General features: G+C 40.9%; 1 protein-coding gene and 1 long non-coding RNA gene across 8 annotated transcripts in view; one reads left to right on the forward strand and one right to left on the reverse strand.

Annotated features, from left to right (window-relative positions):
- Nucleotides 1-4,162, reverse strand: part of LOC113242360 (uncharacterized) — a 290,347-nt gene extending 286,185 nt beyond the window's left edge. The window contains exons 1-2 of the long non-coding RNA XR_003311894.4: nt 1,826-4,162; nt 28-228 (exon numbers count right to left, since the gene is read on the reverse strand). This is a non-coding gene — a long non-coding RNA (uncharacterized LOC113242360). The remainder of the gene's footprint in view (nt 1-27; nt 229-1,825) is intronic.
- On the forward strand, nt 2,178-17,120 carry CDKN3 (cyclin dependent kinase inhibitor 3). Of its 7 annotated transcripts, none has more exons than XM_026480356.4 (8): nt 2,178-2,249; nt 4,598-4,680; nt 6,259-6,314; nt 6,835-6,879; nt 9,413-9,635; nt 13,462-13,493; nt 15,092-15,195; nt 16,888-17,120. In XM_026480356.4, the coding sequence occupies exons 1-8, from the start codon at nt 2,241-2,243 to the stop codon at nt 16,972-16,974; spliced, it is 639 nt and encodes a 212-aa protein (XP_026336141.1). In that variant the 5' UTR covers nt 2,178-2,240; the 3' UTR covers nt 16,975-17,120. The 7 variants fall into 7 exon arrangements, with proteins under 7 accessions (XP_026336141.1, XP_057174538.1, XP_057174539.1 ...); XM_057318555.1 differs by having other exon boundaries at nt 15,128-15,195; XM_057318556.1 differs by lacking the exon at nt 6,835-6,879.
- Nucleotides 17,121-17,601: the final 481 nt, after the last annotated feature.

The following is a 17,601-nucleotide window of genomic DNA, read 5'->3' on the forward strand; positions in this document are numbered from 1 at the left end:
ACCCCCAGCCCTCCACACCCTTCCTACCATGGCACTAGAGCTCATCCTCCCCCACGCTGCAGAATCGGCAGGGGCCAGAACAGGTTGATTCTGTGTTCACATCCAGCTGAGGCCGGAGGCGGCAGAACTTGTACAACACTTGATGGAGCTGGGACTTCATCCACTCCGAGGAGGAAGGTATGTTCTGAGGAAATGGAAGAGACCCCTGATGCTGAAGATTAAAGAGATCTGTGAAGACAACATTGGGAGAAGGGGAAAGAAGGTGAGAGTTAGAGAATGAGGGAGTATTGAATATCCACCAGACAGGACTTACCTGGAGCCCAGGTCCCAATATTTCTTTGGACCCTTTCTTGAATCCTTTAGAAAAGAAGCTCTTAAGCCTATCACAAGTCTCTGCTTTATTTCCAACCACTCTCTGCCTCTTCAGTTTCTCCCAAACTGGCCTTCTTGCTGTTTCGGGAACAAACCTAGCACATTCCTACCTCAGGGCCTTTGCACCTCCTTACTTTTTAGACAGACTGAAAACTCTTCCTCTAAATACTCAAATGGTTCACTTTCTTTTCATTTGGATGTCTCAAATGACATCTCCTCAAAGATGCTTTCCTTGACTTTTCTATCTAGAACAGTCTTCATCAGGCTCTACTTATTTTAATTTTTCTTCACAGCATATATCACTATCTAATTCTCTTCACCTATAGCATGTGAGCCCCATAAAGGCAGAGATATTGGTTAATTCATTCCAGCTCACTCCCAGAATCTTGAATAGTATCCAGGACACAAGAGGTGCTCAATAAATATTTTTTAAATGAATGTATCAATCAATCAAGCCCAACACATCTATGATGGCTAATATTATGTGTCAACTTGGCTGGGTTATTGCACCCAGATATTTGGTCAAACATTATTTTGGATATTTCTGTGAAGGTGTTTTTGAATGAGATTAATATTTAAATTGGTGGGCTCTGAGTGAAGAAGACTGCCCTCTATAATGTGGGTGGGCCCCGTTCAATCAGTTGAAGGTTTGACTAGAACAAAAGACAAGAGAGCATTCTGCAGCAATCCGCCTTTGGACTTCATCGACAAAATCTGCTACTCCTGGTTCTAAAGCAGACTGCCTCTGAACTTCAACTGCAACTCCTTCCTGAGTCTCCAGTCCCTTAGACTCCCCTGTCGGACTTTGTGGACATGCCAATGTTCGCGATTAGGAGAGCCACTTCCTTAAAATAAATCTCTTTATGTCTATATCCTCTTGGTTCTGTTTCTCTGGAGAACCCTGACTAATACAGACTCCAAGTCAAACTATGCTATCTTCTTTACTAAACAATTCCTCCTATTAGCTCCATACCACTGGTTTTCACGACATGAGTCAGGGAGCTGAAACTTCCACATATTCTGCAGATATGCAGATAATTTTGCTCCCGAGGACTTCCTCCTCCATGGTCAGCTAAATGGGGATGGGAGAATGGGGGAGAGGATAATCAAACACAGTTTTTCAAGATTATAGCCGATTATGTACAAACCCTAGCACTTAAAATCATCTGGAGACTTATCTTCCTTTCATACAATACCACGGCATTCATACCTAGTGAACAGGAAAGTGAATCTACAACCTGACCCGTCTAGATCCTAGAATGGTAAAGAACCGAAAATACCAAACATACGAGTTTATATTTTGGATTTTTAGTCGTGTCCATCGTATTTATATGAGTGGAGATGACCATAAGTATAAAGTCTACGGGGTATGGAGTGTTTTCGTAAGATGCTCCAGGACAGTGCTCCCCCTAGGCCCTTAAAATTTTTTAATTTAAGAAACAAAATTCCCTACCCTGGTACCACTCTGGGATCCTGTCATGAGAAAGTAAGGCTCTCCAGCGTCCCCAAAGTGTTGGGGCGGCCTTCGGACGCTTTCTCCGCTCCCGGCTTCCCGCCCTCTGCCTGCTCCCCCGGGCGGGAGGAGGGCGCCCTCCCAGCCAATCAACGTTAAGTAGGGCCCTCCACCCGCGCGTCTTTCAAAGGCCCCTAGAAACCAATGGGCGGTTAAAGGCCGAGCCAGGGCCCTCGGGGCCGGAGGAAGAAACAGAGAGAGGGTCTGATTGGCTCCTGGAAGACGCCGCGCTCCACCTCCCAGAAGGATGTACCAATGAGCTGAGCGAAGGGGCGGGCTCGGCGCGGGGCGGTGGCTGAGACGCTGGTGCCGCTGGAGGGAGGCGGCAGCAGGTGACGAAGCGGGGCGGCCAGCGATGAAGCCGGTGAGTCGGGCCGAGCTTGGACTAGCGATGCCGCAGGGACGGAAGCGGCCCCGAGGCCAGTTCTAGGGCCTGGGGACAGCCCAGGCCTGGTCGCGGCCGGACTCGCGCTGTAACCGTCCTGGGTCTGGGAGGTGGCGCTTCCCTGGACGGGGGAGAGCGATGACTGAGAAGGAACAGGGTCGGTGGCGGACGTGGGGACGACGGATACTGGCTGTGCACCTGTTGTGCACAGGCTGGGAACTGCCGCCTGCGAAGTCTCCTAAGCCTCACGACAGCCCTGCCAGAGAGGGCTGAATCCGGTTTTACGGAAGAAACTGAGGCATGGAGAGCTAAGATGTCTCAGTGTATCAGTCTGCCCCAAAGGATGTCCGGGGATGCCCCGGGCCCCGCTGATGAGCGGTCCTCACCGCAGACGGGGAAAACCACGGAGGACCATTGCCAACCCCCGTTTGTGGGCGCGTCACCATCCCCCGGGGCCAACTGGCACTGCGTCCCTTTCTGGGGTTCAGAATCCCTGGGCCTGGGGGAGCGGAAACGTCTAACTCTGTTAGGATCTGTTAACGTGGCTGGGAGAGCCTGAGTGAAGGAGCCACACTCACTCTGGAAATCTTGAATCGTCAAAACCGCTTCAAAGAGAAAGGAAAAACAGACGCAAGGAGCTGAGGCCCCACCTGACTCAATCACCTACCACCAGGGTTGACAACCTATTGAATATTAAAAGACCTTCTCTTGAGTTGATAATAGTAACACAAAGAGATCCAAAGCAACTCACATCCATAGCCTAAATGGTTCTGTAATGTGATCTTGTAGTAACAAACAAGACCGTTATAGAATATAGCTTCAGAGCTAGAAAGAACTGTAGCTGGTTACACTTGCTACTGCCCATGTTTCCATGTGGAGGAGCATCAGCTGTCCTTCACTCCTGGCCTCTTTTTCCACTTGTTCCCAGGAGGGACAGCATGCAAGATCAGCTCCCCCAGTTTGGGAGGAGCTGAACGAAATAGCTGAACCCTTTCTTCCCTTCTCTCTGCAGTGCGTTGTCCATCGCTGCCCATGACTGGGTGGATAAGTCCAATTCTGGGGTGAGGAATTGACAGGCCCACTTGACAACAGCTTTAAAGCCACATCCTCCCTTTGACACTCAGTAATAAAACTAACATATTGATCTCCATTTGCCTCTCCATTGTTTTATCTCTCGGGGGTTCCAACTTGGAAATAAGAAGAAAGGTGTATTTTTTATTGGTCCTATAAAACAACTGTCTCTCATGTAGAAATTAGGCCTACAGGATTGAGTTCTAACTCCTTAGATCATTACCCAAAGTCCATCTCAATCTCTCTAGTCCAATGATTCACAAAGTTGAGGGCATGCTATTCTACATGTCCACCCCCCATCAACCAAACTGCTAGGCCATATTGGTGTTATTTTTTGAGAAAAGGGGGAGTTAAAACTATTTCTCTGGCCTTATCGCCTCTGCTCTGATGTCACAGTTCCTGAAAACAAGCCCTTTCTCCTTTTGCATGTATTGCCTTAACTGCTTCCTTATCTGCCTAAAAATCTCCTGCTCATCCTTCAAAACCCAGCTAATATATCTCCTCTGAAGCTTTCTCCAGCTCTCTAAGCAGTCACTCCCTTGTCCGCTCTAAAGTGCATTGTTTAGGGGCACCTGGGTGGCTCAGTTGCTTAAGCACCTGCCTTTGGCTCAGCTCATGATCTCGGGGTCCTGGGATTGAGCCCCACATCAGGCTCCTTGCCCAGCGGAGAATCTGCTGCTTCCTCTCCCTCTCCCTCTGCCTGCCGCTCCCCCTGCTTATGCTTGTGCTCTCTTTCTCTCTCCCCCTGTCAAATAAAAAAATAAAATCTTTAAAAAAGAAAGTGCATAGTTTATGCTTCCATTTTAGCACTTACAACTTTCTTTTATAATCTATGCACACGTCTCTCCAACTATACTGAAGCTATTTATTTTATAGATCTTTGCATCTCCAGAGCTTGGCAAATGAATGTGTTTAAGAAATGTTTGTGAATTAATGAACAGATCTCCTCACTTTATAGTTGTAGAAAACTGAGACCCAGAATAAACTGAAGTTGCTTGTCCGAGATTATATAGTAAGTGTAAGAGCCAAAACCAGAATCCTGGTTTGTTCCCAATCCAGCTCTCTTTCCACTATAGACCACTGTAATTAATAATAGGATGGTAAAATCAATAATTTATTATTGACATCGCTGATCATCCTGATATTCCAGATTGAATAAATTGCAAATATGCATTCAGTGTGTGTTTAAGCAAGGATCAGCTTCTATGTACATATTTTTCTTTACAGTTATTTAACATAACTAATTTCTTTTGAAGCCTAGTTCATTGCAAACAAGTGAGTTTGACTCATCAGACGAAGAGCCTATTGAAGATGAACAGACTCCAATTCAGATATCATGGTATGTTAACACTTCTGATCAATGATGAGCTAAATTATTTGATGTGTACATCATAATCCATGTAGAAAACGTAGTCCACATATTGAAAATATTTAGTGGTTCTCTTCTGCCAATTGTGTAATTCTAATCTTTAAGGGATCCTTTAATTCCATGATTTATTTACTATCTATGATAGAGTAAGGATTTTCTTTTGGGTGGGGATGGGCAGAGGAGGAAGTCATTCTTTATGCATTCAGAAAACCATAGTAGATAAGGAGCTGATACAGGATCAGAATGTCTCCTATTCAGTACCCAACCTACTTATTCTTTTGTGACAAAAGACTGATATACCAAACATAGGATGAGATGTTTAATTGTTTATCATTTAGTCAAATCCTAGAACTACTTGCCACAATAATGCATCTATTAGCAGACCCTGCTAAAGATAAAAGCCACGTTACCATAGATACAAGAGCAAAAACAAATGTTTCTATAAAGAATCAACTTCCAAATCTTGGCAGTGACTTATTGTAACACCAGGATCTCTACAACAATCCATGCTTTCTCTCATCCCTGTTAATGTAATAATCTCTCTAAGAAAATGCCATTTCCAACTACAGGAAGAGAAAAAGAGTGTGTTATCCCTAAAGTTCCTTTTGTTCTGCCATCAAATATCAATTATCTCTCATTTCCCCTATATCGCCCTTTAAAACTCAAGAACTCATCCAATTTTCAGAGTCACATGGTATTTATACGATGCCCTCGTTTTCCTCTAAACTCACCTTCTGTCTTATGGATGAAGTTAGCTTTTACCTGCTTTATCCCTGAGTACTGCAAACTGGGAATATGATTTCTTGAATTTATTTTATTTTAACCAAAATCCATTACAACAAGGAATGACTTGTGATTTTTATCCTATGAAATTATATCTGTTTAAGGAAAGCCTACCAAGAAATCTTAAAATAGTAACGTAGACTGAATGCTGGGGTGAAATCCTCAGAAGGCCATTTTCTAGCTTATTCCCCAAGATTATTAATACAAAATATCTCAGGTAACATACCACAGGGTAACTTAAGTATGTTACCCTTTATACTAGCCATAGGCAATCGAGACATTATTATTTTTAAGGTAAGTTTCAATTAACTCGCCACTGTTAAGAATTAAATTGTGACGGGGGTGCCCGGTTTAAGCATCCTGCTCTTGATTTCAGCTCAGGTCATGATCTCAGGGTTGTGAGATGGAGCCCTGTGACACCTGTGTTGGCCTCTGCACTCAATGGGAATCTGCTTGTCCTTCTCCCTGTCCCCTCCTGCAGGCACTCCCTCTTTCTTTCTCTCAAATAAATAAATAAATCTTTAAAAAAAAAAAAAAGGCATTAAATTGTGACAAAGCAAATGATAAGTCCCTGTTTTAAAACTCCCAGGCTTTCTGAGCCTTTTTGTGAACAACGTATTGATATTTGCATATGCATTTTTGTTTTGTGGCTATGGTAAAACTTTAAAACACCCATGTTCCGTGCCAAGCACAAATTTCTTAAATTGAATTTCCGTTTTCAACTTTTTAAAAACTGGACTAAACTTACAGTTTTATTCTTTTCAGGCTACCCCTGTCACGAGTGAATTGTTCTCAGTTTCTTGGTTTATGTGCTCTTCCAGGTAGGTAAGCCTACAACTGGCTTCCTGTTGAGATACTTAAAATAATCTGTTTATCAGCTAATAAATACATCATTGTACTGAGCAAGAAGAGAATTTCATAGATCATCCGCCTGGGGAGCTCACTTTTGGAAGCCCTCATAAGCTCTAGCTAAAAGAACATAGATCACTCTTGAACGCTTCCAGACCCATTCACAGTTCTGCATCTCTGATTTACCTATCTTAATAAAACTTCGACACTGGGGTACAAGGTGAGGCTGAGGGCAACAGGCAGGTACTTGTTACAAAAAGGACACAGAATAAAGACTCTTTGGATGAGGCGTTCCTTCAGCTGGGGTCTATGAATCCCTGCAACTATATTCCTAAGAATATTAGAAATTGAAATCCACACTCAAAATGAATTCGAAACATATAAATGATCATATAGGTATGACCTTGTAAAGTAGCTATGTTATGTGTTTAAATATATTTGTTATATGTGACCAAAAACTAACTTTTTCACTTGCCTTATTACTGCTTATAGGTTGTAAATTTAAAAATGTTAGAAGAAATATCCAAAAAGATACAGGTAGGTATAACATGAAACAATCATATTAATAGTTTTTTCTTAATAACACTGAAAATCTCTTTGTCAAAAAGAACAAACATTAGTCTCTGCTCAGTATACCAAATAAATGTTTGTTATTTCATAGTTTCAAACTGTAGACTTATTCTAATACGCAGAGATATTTGCGAAGGGCACAGAGAACTAACTCCTCATTTACTAAACATAGCATTGCTTTTCACTGATTGTTGTAGTTACGCACAGAAATTGCATTTGAGTTTAAAATGTTTAAGTTGGAGGGAGGAAACTATGTAAATAGAAAACTGCCATTTCACTGCCCAGATCTTTGAACACGCTGTCCCTTACAGACTTGATGATGATAGTAAAAATACGCCTGAGCTGAGAACCCAGAGGCAGTAGTGAAATTGTCCATCCTGGGTAGAAAATTTAGAAAGGCAGCATCTAAGTGGGAAAGATGGGGTACAGTCTGATCTTCACAGGCTCAAGGATATTAGCCTCAAGTCTAATAACATCACAAATATCCTAATAACCCACCCCAATTTGTAATTTCCATATTGCATGGTACTAAAAAACTTGGATTTTCAAAACATTTTATCCTGGTTGGCCTGGAGTATCTCAAGGCTAATAGTCCTACCGATGTCCTTATAATACACCAAAATAAACATAAATACACACACACGCATGCACACACCACACACACATCTTGATTCTGACCGGTATAAATTTTTGAAATCTTAAAATTTTTTCCTGGTTGTTTTGGAATATCAATTTATTAATTTGCTTTCTCTGATTTATTCCTTAATTACCAAAAAGACTTGCAGAGGCTAATAGGTTAGTGGACTCTTGCATTATTTGTGAAGATACTCTGATTTAGAGATACCGGCTATGGTAGGGAGATTTCATCGGGAGAACATTTAGGTCATAAGCAAACTATAATGAAAATCACTGGTTCAAGAACCAGTCTTGCACATTTTGGAAAGCCCTATTCATTTAGTATCTTCTATAAAAGGGGTTTCCAATATTTTACCAAACCCTTTGTTTTCCAGTGAGATCTTCGATGGAATGCAGTGTATAAAAGATGACAATCTGATGGGAGAGACCTAGAATCTCCCTGCATCAGCCCCTGTGTTTCCCTCCTCAGAGTCCTTTCTAGGAAAGTTTGAAAACCACTGTACAATAGAAATTCTCCATTGTGTGCAAGAGGCAGAGAGAAAATTATCTACTCTTAAAAATGGTTCATTATGTGGATTTCAGTTTTAATCCTTTTAGAAGTACAAAAAAAATAATAGTATTATCTAAAGCAGGACAGTCCAATAGAAATACGATGGGAGCCACAAGTAGAAGCCATGTATGTAACTTTATATTTTGTAGCTGCCAAATTAAAAAAGTAAAAACAGATTAAATTAACTTGATATGTTTTATTTAACCTAACATAGCCTAAATAGTATCACTTCAGTGGTTTTAAGCATAAAACAAATTATTAATGAGACACGGGTGTTTTGTACTTATCTTTGAGATCAGATAGGTATTGCACATTTACAATACATCTCAATTTGGACTAGCCACATTTCAAGTACAAATCTGGAGGTTCATGATAAAAGGTGCTTAGTTAAATGTCCCTGGATTTAGGAGGCAGGGAGAGAAAGGAGGCTGAGTTCAGCCAGAATTAGTCATTCATTTTGAACACAATACTCTCTAGTGAATATTGCCATAAGGATGTTCCAGTGTATAGAATGGCCTATAGTACTATTGCTTGGTTCATATTCATTATAGTGAAATTAGCTAAGTCACCTAATACTAACACAGCTAACGTTTTATTTCCTAGAGACCTAGCCCATAAAATTAAATGCATGATGGCAAGACACAGTACAAACGTAAAGGAGAACATGAGCTCAGGCACCATGGACATGCAGGGGATTTTATCTACAATGCTTAGGGTAAAACAGAGCAGCAGAGTGAGGAAAGTAGCAAACATGGACTTTGTGAGAAGAAAACGGGAAAGAAATATGCTATTGTTTCTTCACAAGAGTTTATTTTGAAATATTAGATGTTTTAAAATTTATTTTTAAAGCCATATTGAAAAAAGTTTTTTTCAAGAACAGCAATATAGTTGAAATTAGTTGAAAATCTTAAAATTCAGTTAAAAGCATTTTGAATTAAGTTATTGGTTATAATATAATAATTACTATATAATTATTATAATATGATATTATAACCATTATGTTATAATGCTATTATATTATTATACTGTTATGATTATTATAGTATAATTTTATTATTATGGTGATCAACTTTAATCACTTTTTGGTTCAGGTGTTTCTAATTCATATTTTGTGCTTAGTGACTTGATTTTTACCCTACTTTGAAGACAGATCAATATTGTTTTAGATTATCAATAAGTATTTCAAGTTTATAGATTATCATTTGTTATTTACTTAGTTTGGCTTAAGAAATTTAACACCGCATCCTCTGTCTTGACTGTATTTAAATTTGTAATATTTTGTACATGTGTATCCATATCTTGGTTTATTGGCAGAAGAACTAAAGAGCTATGGTATACAAGACATATTTGTTTTCTGCACCAGAGGGGAACTGTCAAAATACAGAGTCCCAAACCTTTTGGACCTCTACCATCAGTATGGAATTATCACTCATCACCATCCAATCCCAGATGGAGGGACTCCTGACATAGCCAGCTGCTGTGAAATAATGGAGGAGCTTGCAATCTGCCTTAAAAATAACCGAAAAACCTTAATACAGTACGTTTCTCTCTTCTCTGTAAATGATGTGAGAAATGCCTTAGTCGGAATGATTTTTCTAATTATTGCATCTTTATTCACTTATTACCTACCCTGTAGCTTGGTGCCAGGATTAAAAAGAGATGAGGCATGGAGAGTACCAGCACATGTCTGCTACAGTGCAGACACTCAGATATTTGCTATTATTACTTCTGAAGAGTAAGGACAATAAATGAGTAGATTTGGAAATTTTTAGAACAGGCTTACAGGCTTTTTATTCTTTCCTCTTGCCTTAGAAGTTTACTTATAATTTTGGGACCCTCTTCCTCCCAAAAAAGGTGGGGCATCATTCTTATAATACCCTTACTCGTTGGTCAGTCTTTCAGTTACTTAGTTGCTTCTAACAGCAAAAAAAAAAATGTCAGTTTGGGGGGTGCCTGGGTGGCTCAGTCAGTTAAGTATCTGCCTTCATCTCAGGTCATGATCCCGGGGTCCTGGGATTGAGCCCCGTTGGGGGGGGGGCGTGTCTCTGCTCAGCAGGGAGTCTGCTTCTCCCTCTCCCTCTGACCTTCCTCCCCTCTGCTAGTGCTCTTTCTCTCTCAAATGAATAAATTAAAAATCTTTTTTAAAAAGTCAGTTTTTTAAAAATTAGCAAAGAAATCGTAAGCAATGAGCAATCTTAAAAATATGACTATAAAATTATATTTGATGATAGGGATTTGCCACCAGAATGAAGAGGGACTCTCATTGTTTGTCAATGGCTATGCACAAGCTGCTTGTATGGAATTTTAAAATGAAATAAAATGAGCCAAGGGGAAAAAAGGAGAGAGGGGAAAAGTAGCTTGGAGAAAGGAAAAAGGGAGTGACAGTCAGCAGGAGACAGCAGCAATACAAAGATTAGAAGTGGTGCTGTGGTTAATACAGCAGAGGCTCTGCCACAAGTGAGACGCACAGCAGAGGAGCGCCAGCCACAGGGAGCAAACCAGTCCTCCTCTGTGCTGCTTGCGCTTCTGGAACAAGATAGAGTATTAGACAGCTCGACACCTCAAAAGCCCTACAGTCATTGATTTGAACTAGAAAGTATGCGGACTATACCAAATAACCAGGTAGTCTCAGGGCACCCAGGGAGAGGGCAAGCCCAGCCAGCTTCTCTCCTTAGACCTAGAGCTGGGGGCCTCGTGCCAACAGTTCCCATTCTGGAGGCAAACCAAGTAGTGCACGGAGCTTTGAGGGGACACACTTTTTGTGGCTGAACTAAACTCTGATGTGCGGAGAAACCATCCTACATTCTAGTTTCCAACCTTCCTCTAGAGAAAAGCATAATCTGTAATTGTAAGCAATTACTAATTGCTTTACTAATTATAAAAGCCAAATTTTAGAATACAGTTGTCTATACTAAATTTTCTAATAAGTCTAAGTAAAATAGCATTAGATAATTACATGTGGCTGATGAGAAATATTTTCCACTTTGGGGACCCGTTTTTCAAAGCAGTTCTGGGATTTTTTTTTTATAATACATCTTTGAAAACAGCCTCTACTGAGAAGTTTCCAGAGATCCAACTAGCTCAGATTAGTGAAAGTTAACGAATTCTACCTGAGCAAGTTCTAGCACACCCAGTGCTGTCTGATGTTTGAACGGGATACAAACAGGATGGAAAGATAGGCTGCGTCTCTTGAAAGCTTCTGGCTCCCATAAAATAAAGCATCTGATGAGTGGAAATTTGCATCGTCCTAGAGCTTTCCAAGGTGTCCTACAGTGACTAATTTTCTATCCAATCTGCCATCTTTGAGTGCTCCCATTGCTAGACGGCTCTGGAGTTTATCCCTCAGAAACTGGGTCTGGTAAAATTTTTTCCACCGCCTTGTGTCCGCCAGTGCTATCCCAGCGATTCGCCCTGTGCATTTCTGTTGCTTTATAAAGTCAGCAAGCACAGCTTGCTGACTGTACAGTGCTGTTTCCCAGCGCTGTCGTAACAAAGAACCACAACGTGGGTAGCTTAGAACAACTGACACTTGCTCCCCCTCAGTTCTGAAGCTAGAAGTTCAAAATCAAGGTGTCAACAGGACCCTATTCCCTCTGAGACTCTGGTAGAATCCTTCCTTGCCTCTTCCTAGCTTCTGGCGGTGGCCGTCGTTCCTTGGTGTTCCTTGGCTCACAACCGCATCACTCTAATCTCTGCCTCTGTCGTCACATGATTCTGTGTTGCTGTGTCTTCTCGGGGTATTTCCTCTTATAAGGGCACCAGTCAGCCTCAGTTAAGCATCTGCCTTGGGTTCAGATCGTGATCCTGGTGTCCTGGGATCGAGCCGCTCACTGGGCTCCCTGCTCAGCATGGAGTCTGCTTCTTCTTCTACCTTCCCCACTGCTTGTGCTTCCTCTCTCACTCTCTCAGATAACTACATTAAAAATTGTAAAAAAAAAATTTTTTAAAGGCACCAGTCATACTGGATTAGGGCTCACCCCTGTGACCTCGTCTTAATTTGATTACATCTGCAAAGAGCGTATTTCTAGATAAGGTCACATTCACAGTACCAGGGATTTGGACTTCAACACACCCCAAGGGGATACACCCACTGTGTACCAAACACTATGAATACAAGACACTCACGCGCTGCGAGGCACAGTCCCCGCCCTCAAGGGGCCCCCGCTAACCGCACGACCGCGCAAGTGCAGTAGGGCTCACCCAAGGCGGGCACAAGGCAGCCAAAGGGCAGTGGCGGTTTCTGCGGGGCACGGGGGCAGTTCAGAAAAGGCCACGTGAGCTGGGTTTTGAAGGATGAGCAGGAATCAGAGGAGGAGAGACAAAGGTAGAGACAGGCATAAAGCAGCACTCATCTTGCAGAAAACCACCGAAGTGCTCCGCCTCTACCTTTCTGTGGTGGAGCCTCAGCTCTGACGCAGCCTATATCCGGGCACTTTGTAGAAAGCAAGCTCACGAACCCCCTGGGAGTCGGCGTCTGGCCCTTGGCTCACACCCTCCCCCCGCTGCCTCCAGACAGTAACCATGCCCACCCATGTTCCTGAGACGTCGTCGGCACCCCTCAGGTTCAGGGAACCCTCTAAGAAAGTTAGGAATTGTGTAATGCATTTTTTAAGCATCTTTGTAAGTACTTAGAATGAATGGCTTTGTGGCTTTGAGGTTTAATCATGATTTTTTTCTGGAAAATCCAGTTATGCAGAACTGCTGATTTCTTCACAGGGCTAGCCTATAGCAGCTACCATTCATTTACTTCTTACCCTGTGCCAAGCTCTGCTGCAAGCCCTTTGTAAATGTTGGTCACCTCATTCAGTCCGAACTGTGATGCAGGTACTGTGGCTGTCACTAGGTTTCAGGTGAAAGGGCTGAGGCCCAGAGAGGGTAAATTCCTTGCCTAGGTTCACACGTCATAATGACAGAGTCACCATTCAGCCCCAGGCTCTAAACCTCTGTAACACGCCACCTCTGTGCTCTTTTTAGATAAGTGAAGAGTCGCCATACAGGCTTGTTCCATAACGCTAAGGTTTTGTTAAGACAGAGGAAAATAAAGTGGCAGTTGGTCAGAATAGTCTGATTTCTATTTAGTAACATGTTCCACTTCTCAGATGCGGATCCTGGAGTTTAAAAGGTTGATAAAAAGGCCCTGCCTCCATTGACCATGAGAGGTGTTCAAAATACCTCCCAACAAATAAATAAGCACACTTTGCTCTTGATTAATTTAAAAATATTTATTAACCTCTGTGTGCCAGGCACTGTGCGAGTAGGCACTGTTAGATTCAGAACTAGAAGGCAGAAAGAGCAAGTCTTTAGTTCTAAGTGATGGGGTGGAAGGAAAACGTACAATATTCAAAAATGTGCTTCCCTTTCAGCTGTTATGGAGGACTTGGGAGATCCTGTCTTGGTAAGAAATGTGTTTTCATTATTCAGTATTTTTTTTACCCTCAAAGTAGGCAAAGATATCCTGTTTCTGGGCCATATCCTCACTTTGTATTAAAATGAGACAAAACACAATATAAATCTGCTGAGACCTAAAGAATTATTTAAGGCCCTTAATTTGGTATTCTCTAGAATGCAAATGAGAGGTATTTTCAACATTGTTTTGAAGGATTCTGCAAAACATAAACTACAAGTCTTAGCACCTGCATTCTTGCGTTTTGTTCTGTTTTCTAATGTTTTCCCTATGCAGGTGTTACGATACTGACAGTAAATTCTAAACAATATCCATCATAAGTATGAAAACCAAAGTTAATTACTTCATGCAATTACTGTTCATTTTTTTAAAAATGTGTTAGAAAAAAAAAAGTTAACAAAATGGTGGACTGGAGTAACAGTTATTCCTTTTGACGGTGGACAGTATCAAAAAATTAAAAACTTGTATGCTTCTAAGGACATTATCAAAATGAAAAGACAACTCACAAAACAGGAAAAAATATTTACAAATCATGTATTTGATAAGGGACTCACCTAGAATATATAAAGAACTCTTACAACTCAATAATAAAAATTTAAAAATGGGCAAAGGATCTGAATAGATATTTCTCCAAACAAAATATACAGATGATCATTAAGGACATGAAAAGATGCCTAACATCAGTAGTCATCACAGAAATGCAAATCAAAACCACAATGAGACACCACTCAATACCCATTAGGATGTCTGTTATCCAAAAAATGGAAAAAATGCGATGGGATGTGGAGAAACTGGAACTTTCATACACTGCTGGAGAGAATGTAAAATGCTTTGGACAACGGTCCGGCAGTACTTCCTCAGTTAAACAGAGTCACCGTGTGCCCCAGCAGTCCCACTGCCAGGTATATGCCCAACACAAATGGAAACACGTCTGCACAAAAACTTGTACAGGAACAAAATTTACAGCAGCATTATTCGCAATAGCCAAAAAATGGAACCAACCTAAATGCCCATCAACTGACAGTGGATAAACGAAAAGTAAATCCATACAATGGAATATTATTCATCCACAAAAAGGAATGAGGTAGTTACATGCCACAATGGTATGCGTCTTGAACACATTATGCTAAGAAGCCAGTCACAAAAGCCCACATATGATTGCATTTACATAAAACATCTAGATTAAGCAAATCCATAGATCAGGGGTAATGGGGGCACAGGGATGATGACAAGAGAGGACAGGGTTTCTTTTTGCGGGGATGAAAATGTTCTAAAATGGACTGTGGCGATGGCTGAAAGCTATCTGTGAATACACTAAAATCCACTGAATTCTGCACTTTAAATAAATGAATTATGTGGTATATTAAAGAACTCAAGAAAGCTGTTAAAAAGAATGAAGCCAGTTTAAACAACCACCGTCATTTAAAATCATAATTTAACTGTCAAAAACACATAATAAAAGTCTTCTGATTCATTTTGCACGACACTAAACTCCCATCTTCTGCACCAGAAGTCTAATTAAATACACAATGCTCTATCCTATCATTAATTATTTAGTAATATACTATTTTCCTAACGTGTTCCATTAGTAGCCGCTTGTCTCCTACTCTACCTGTCTGACACAGTGTCACCACAGCAAGCCATCGACAGCCTGAGAGACCTGCGAGGGTCTGGAGCAATACAGACGATCAAGGTAAGGAGGCTGCCCGCTCCTGGGAGCTCGCGGTTTGGGGGCAGTCACAGGCGCGGCGGAACCCGCCATCGCGAGGGCATGGAAACCCAGGGCAGTCTGCTATTCATCTATCACCTGCTCCAAATTTCTGTGTGAATCTAACCTGCAGGTCTGAAGAAGTTCACAGTGTTGCAAACAAAATAATGAAAACTCTGAACTTTGCCGTTTACTCTTGCAGGATCTGCTACTGTTCAGTCTTTGCCCATTCAGTTCTCGGGATGAATCCTCTCTTTTGGAAAAATTTGGAAAATTTTAATTTAATATTTAGTTTTTCCAAATGAGAGGATTCCTATAAACTTGGTAATTTCTCGGCCAGAAAGAACTAGTGACGATCCTATCCTATCATCAAACTGTTAACAAATACAAATGACTATAATACAAAAAACCCTGCAAAACAGTTCTAATTATCCTCTGCTGTGGATAATTAAAGAGACAATTTCGCCATCTACTTTCCCCTTAACACTTAAAAATCTCTGCAGTAGCAGTGCCCCAAGGATATTATTATGTATTAATGTTCCTGAAAGATTCTGCAATTTCACTTTATTTCTAGATTTGTAAAGCCAATTTGCCTTCCTTTGCCAAGTACCCTGTCTCAGCATTAGGACTGAATCGGAGGGTCAGGCACGAGAGTCCTGGCCTCCAGTGGCTTCCTGGGCTCGAGTCCATCTTCCCAGGGTCAGGGGTCAGGGGCCACGAATGTGAATTATTATAGTAACTGACAAATTCACCAAGCAGTCTAATGCTCACGGCTTAAATCAGGTCATTCGAAACAATCCATACGGGATCCACTTCATTGTACAGCTTCTGAAAGTAGAGAATTCCCTTTCTTATCTCTTAAAATCCAGTGATTCTTCAAATTCAAGATATTGTCAGGTCTCCCTCTGAAACAAAACCAAATGGTCACACATACCCGAGTGTGTGTTTTGCATCGATTTCATCTTGGAGAGAATTAAGCCCACACTAACAGGGGCTGTCAGTTGACCACCTCGGCTCTCGGTACCGAGCAGGCTTGCCCATCTCTGTGCCGATTTAGCTATAGGCAGTACGCGATTTCAACTTGCCAAAAAGGATAAAAAATGAGATAACTGGCAGAATAAGAATATCCTCTGGGGAACTACTAAAACTCCAAATTATTTAAAGTTTTCTTTACTTCCCTTATCTGTTAACATTAGTGATTTTTTAAAATATTGACTACTATGAACGTTGTTCCAAATGGATTCTCTCATCACAAGAAGCAGAAATCCAGGGCCTCCATAATTGAAGAAAAAGATTAATCGTTAATTGCTATAGAAAGTACCCTCTCCTCCCTACGTAACCCCCAGAGGGTTTTTACATTAGCAAAAAGAATGCCTTCATGTATTATTTTTAATTTTAACTTGCTCCTGCCAGTAAAGGGAGAAAGGATTTTACAGATTTATAAAACATTCATGTGTATTGAATGCTACCTTCTGATTTTTAAAGCAATAGTTTTTTTCACACTACATGCACCTTTATGAAAAGGTGAAAAATGTCTCATAATGCAAACACTTCCTTACTTAAAAGGATGTAGAACTGTTCTTAGCAATTGTTTTTTGATTTCTGACTCCTAGTATTGTGACTACTCTGCTAACTAGTTTTCTACAATATATTTCACTATATCTTTACTTTTTTCAGCAATATAATTATCTTCATGAGTTTCGGGACAAACTAGCTGCACATCTATCATCGAGAGACTCATTATCAAGATCTGTATCGAGATAAAAAAGAATGTCAAATAACATATATATGACCATGTCTGAAATTTAAGAGCTATTTAACATAATTTGTATTGAAATGAAACTTACTAGTGTTACCAACCTGAATGTACACGTGTATGTGCAGATATTCCTAAAGCTTGTATTGACAAATCTCAGTCGTGTCTCTCATCTCTTACGGAAGATCGAAAAATTGCTATACAATTTTCCTTTTTAGAAATGCACTGGCTACTCTGGAATATTTTACCTGGAAGTAATGCTGAAACAAGCATATGGAAAAATATCTGCCTGTTTTTATTATTTACCACACTTTTACCTCATCTTACTATTTGTAACTACCGGGTGGAATATGACATAGTAATAAGTATAAAAATTATTTTGAGCACCCAAGCTAAAATCAAATAATTTTCACCCTCTATCCCTCCCACATTTTCTCCCATGGTTTTTTCTACTCCATAGACATACAGAAGTGCGAGGGATCCTATGATTCGTCTGGTCACCTCCCACCCAATACTGGATCATCCCCCACCCAATACTGGATCATCCCTAACAGGTGTTCAGCCAGCATTTGCTGGAACATTTTCAGATAAGAGGAATTCACTGGGTCAGACAGCTGCTCTGTTTTTAGAACAAT

The sequence above is a fragment of the Ursus arctos genome, unplaced genomic scaffold (assembly GCF_023065955.2).
Source record: "Ursus arctos isolate Adak ecotype North America unplaced genomic scaffold, UrsArc2.0 scaffold_25, whole genome shotgun sequence".
Taxonomy (NCBI): domain Eukaryota; kingdom Metazoa; phylum Chordata; class Mammalia; order Carnivora; family Ursidae; genus Ursus; species Ursus arctos.

Bases quoted from the DNA above. Each gene is read 5' to 3' on its own strand.
- CDKN3 (XM_044377635.3), top strand. The intron at 6,315-6,834 runs GTAGGTAAGCCT...TACTGCTTATAG, and splicing joins TGGTTTATGTGCTCTTCCAG to GTTGTAAATTTAAAAATGTT. The intron at 9,636-13,461 runs GTACGTTTCTCT...CTTCCCTTTCAG, and splicing joins AACCGAAAAACCTTAATACA to CTGTTATGGAGGACTTGGGA.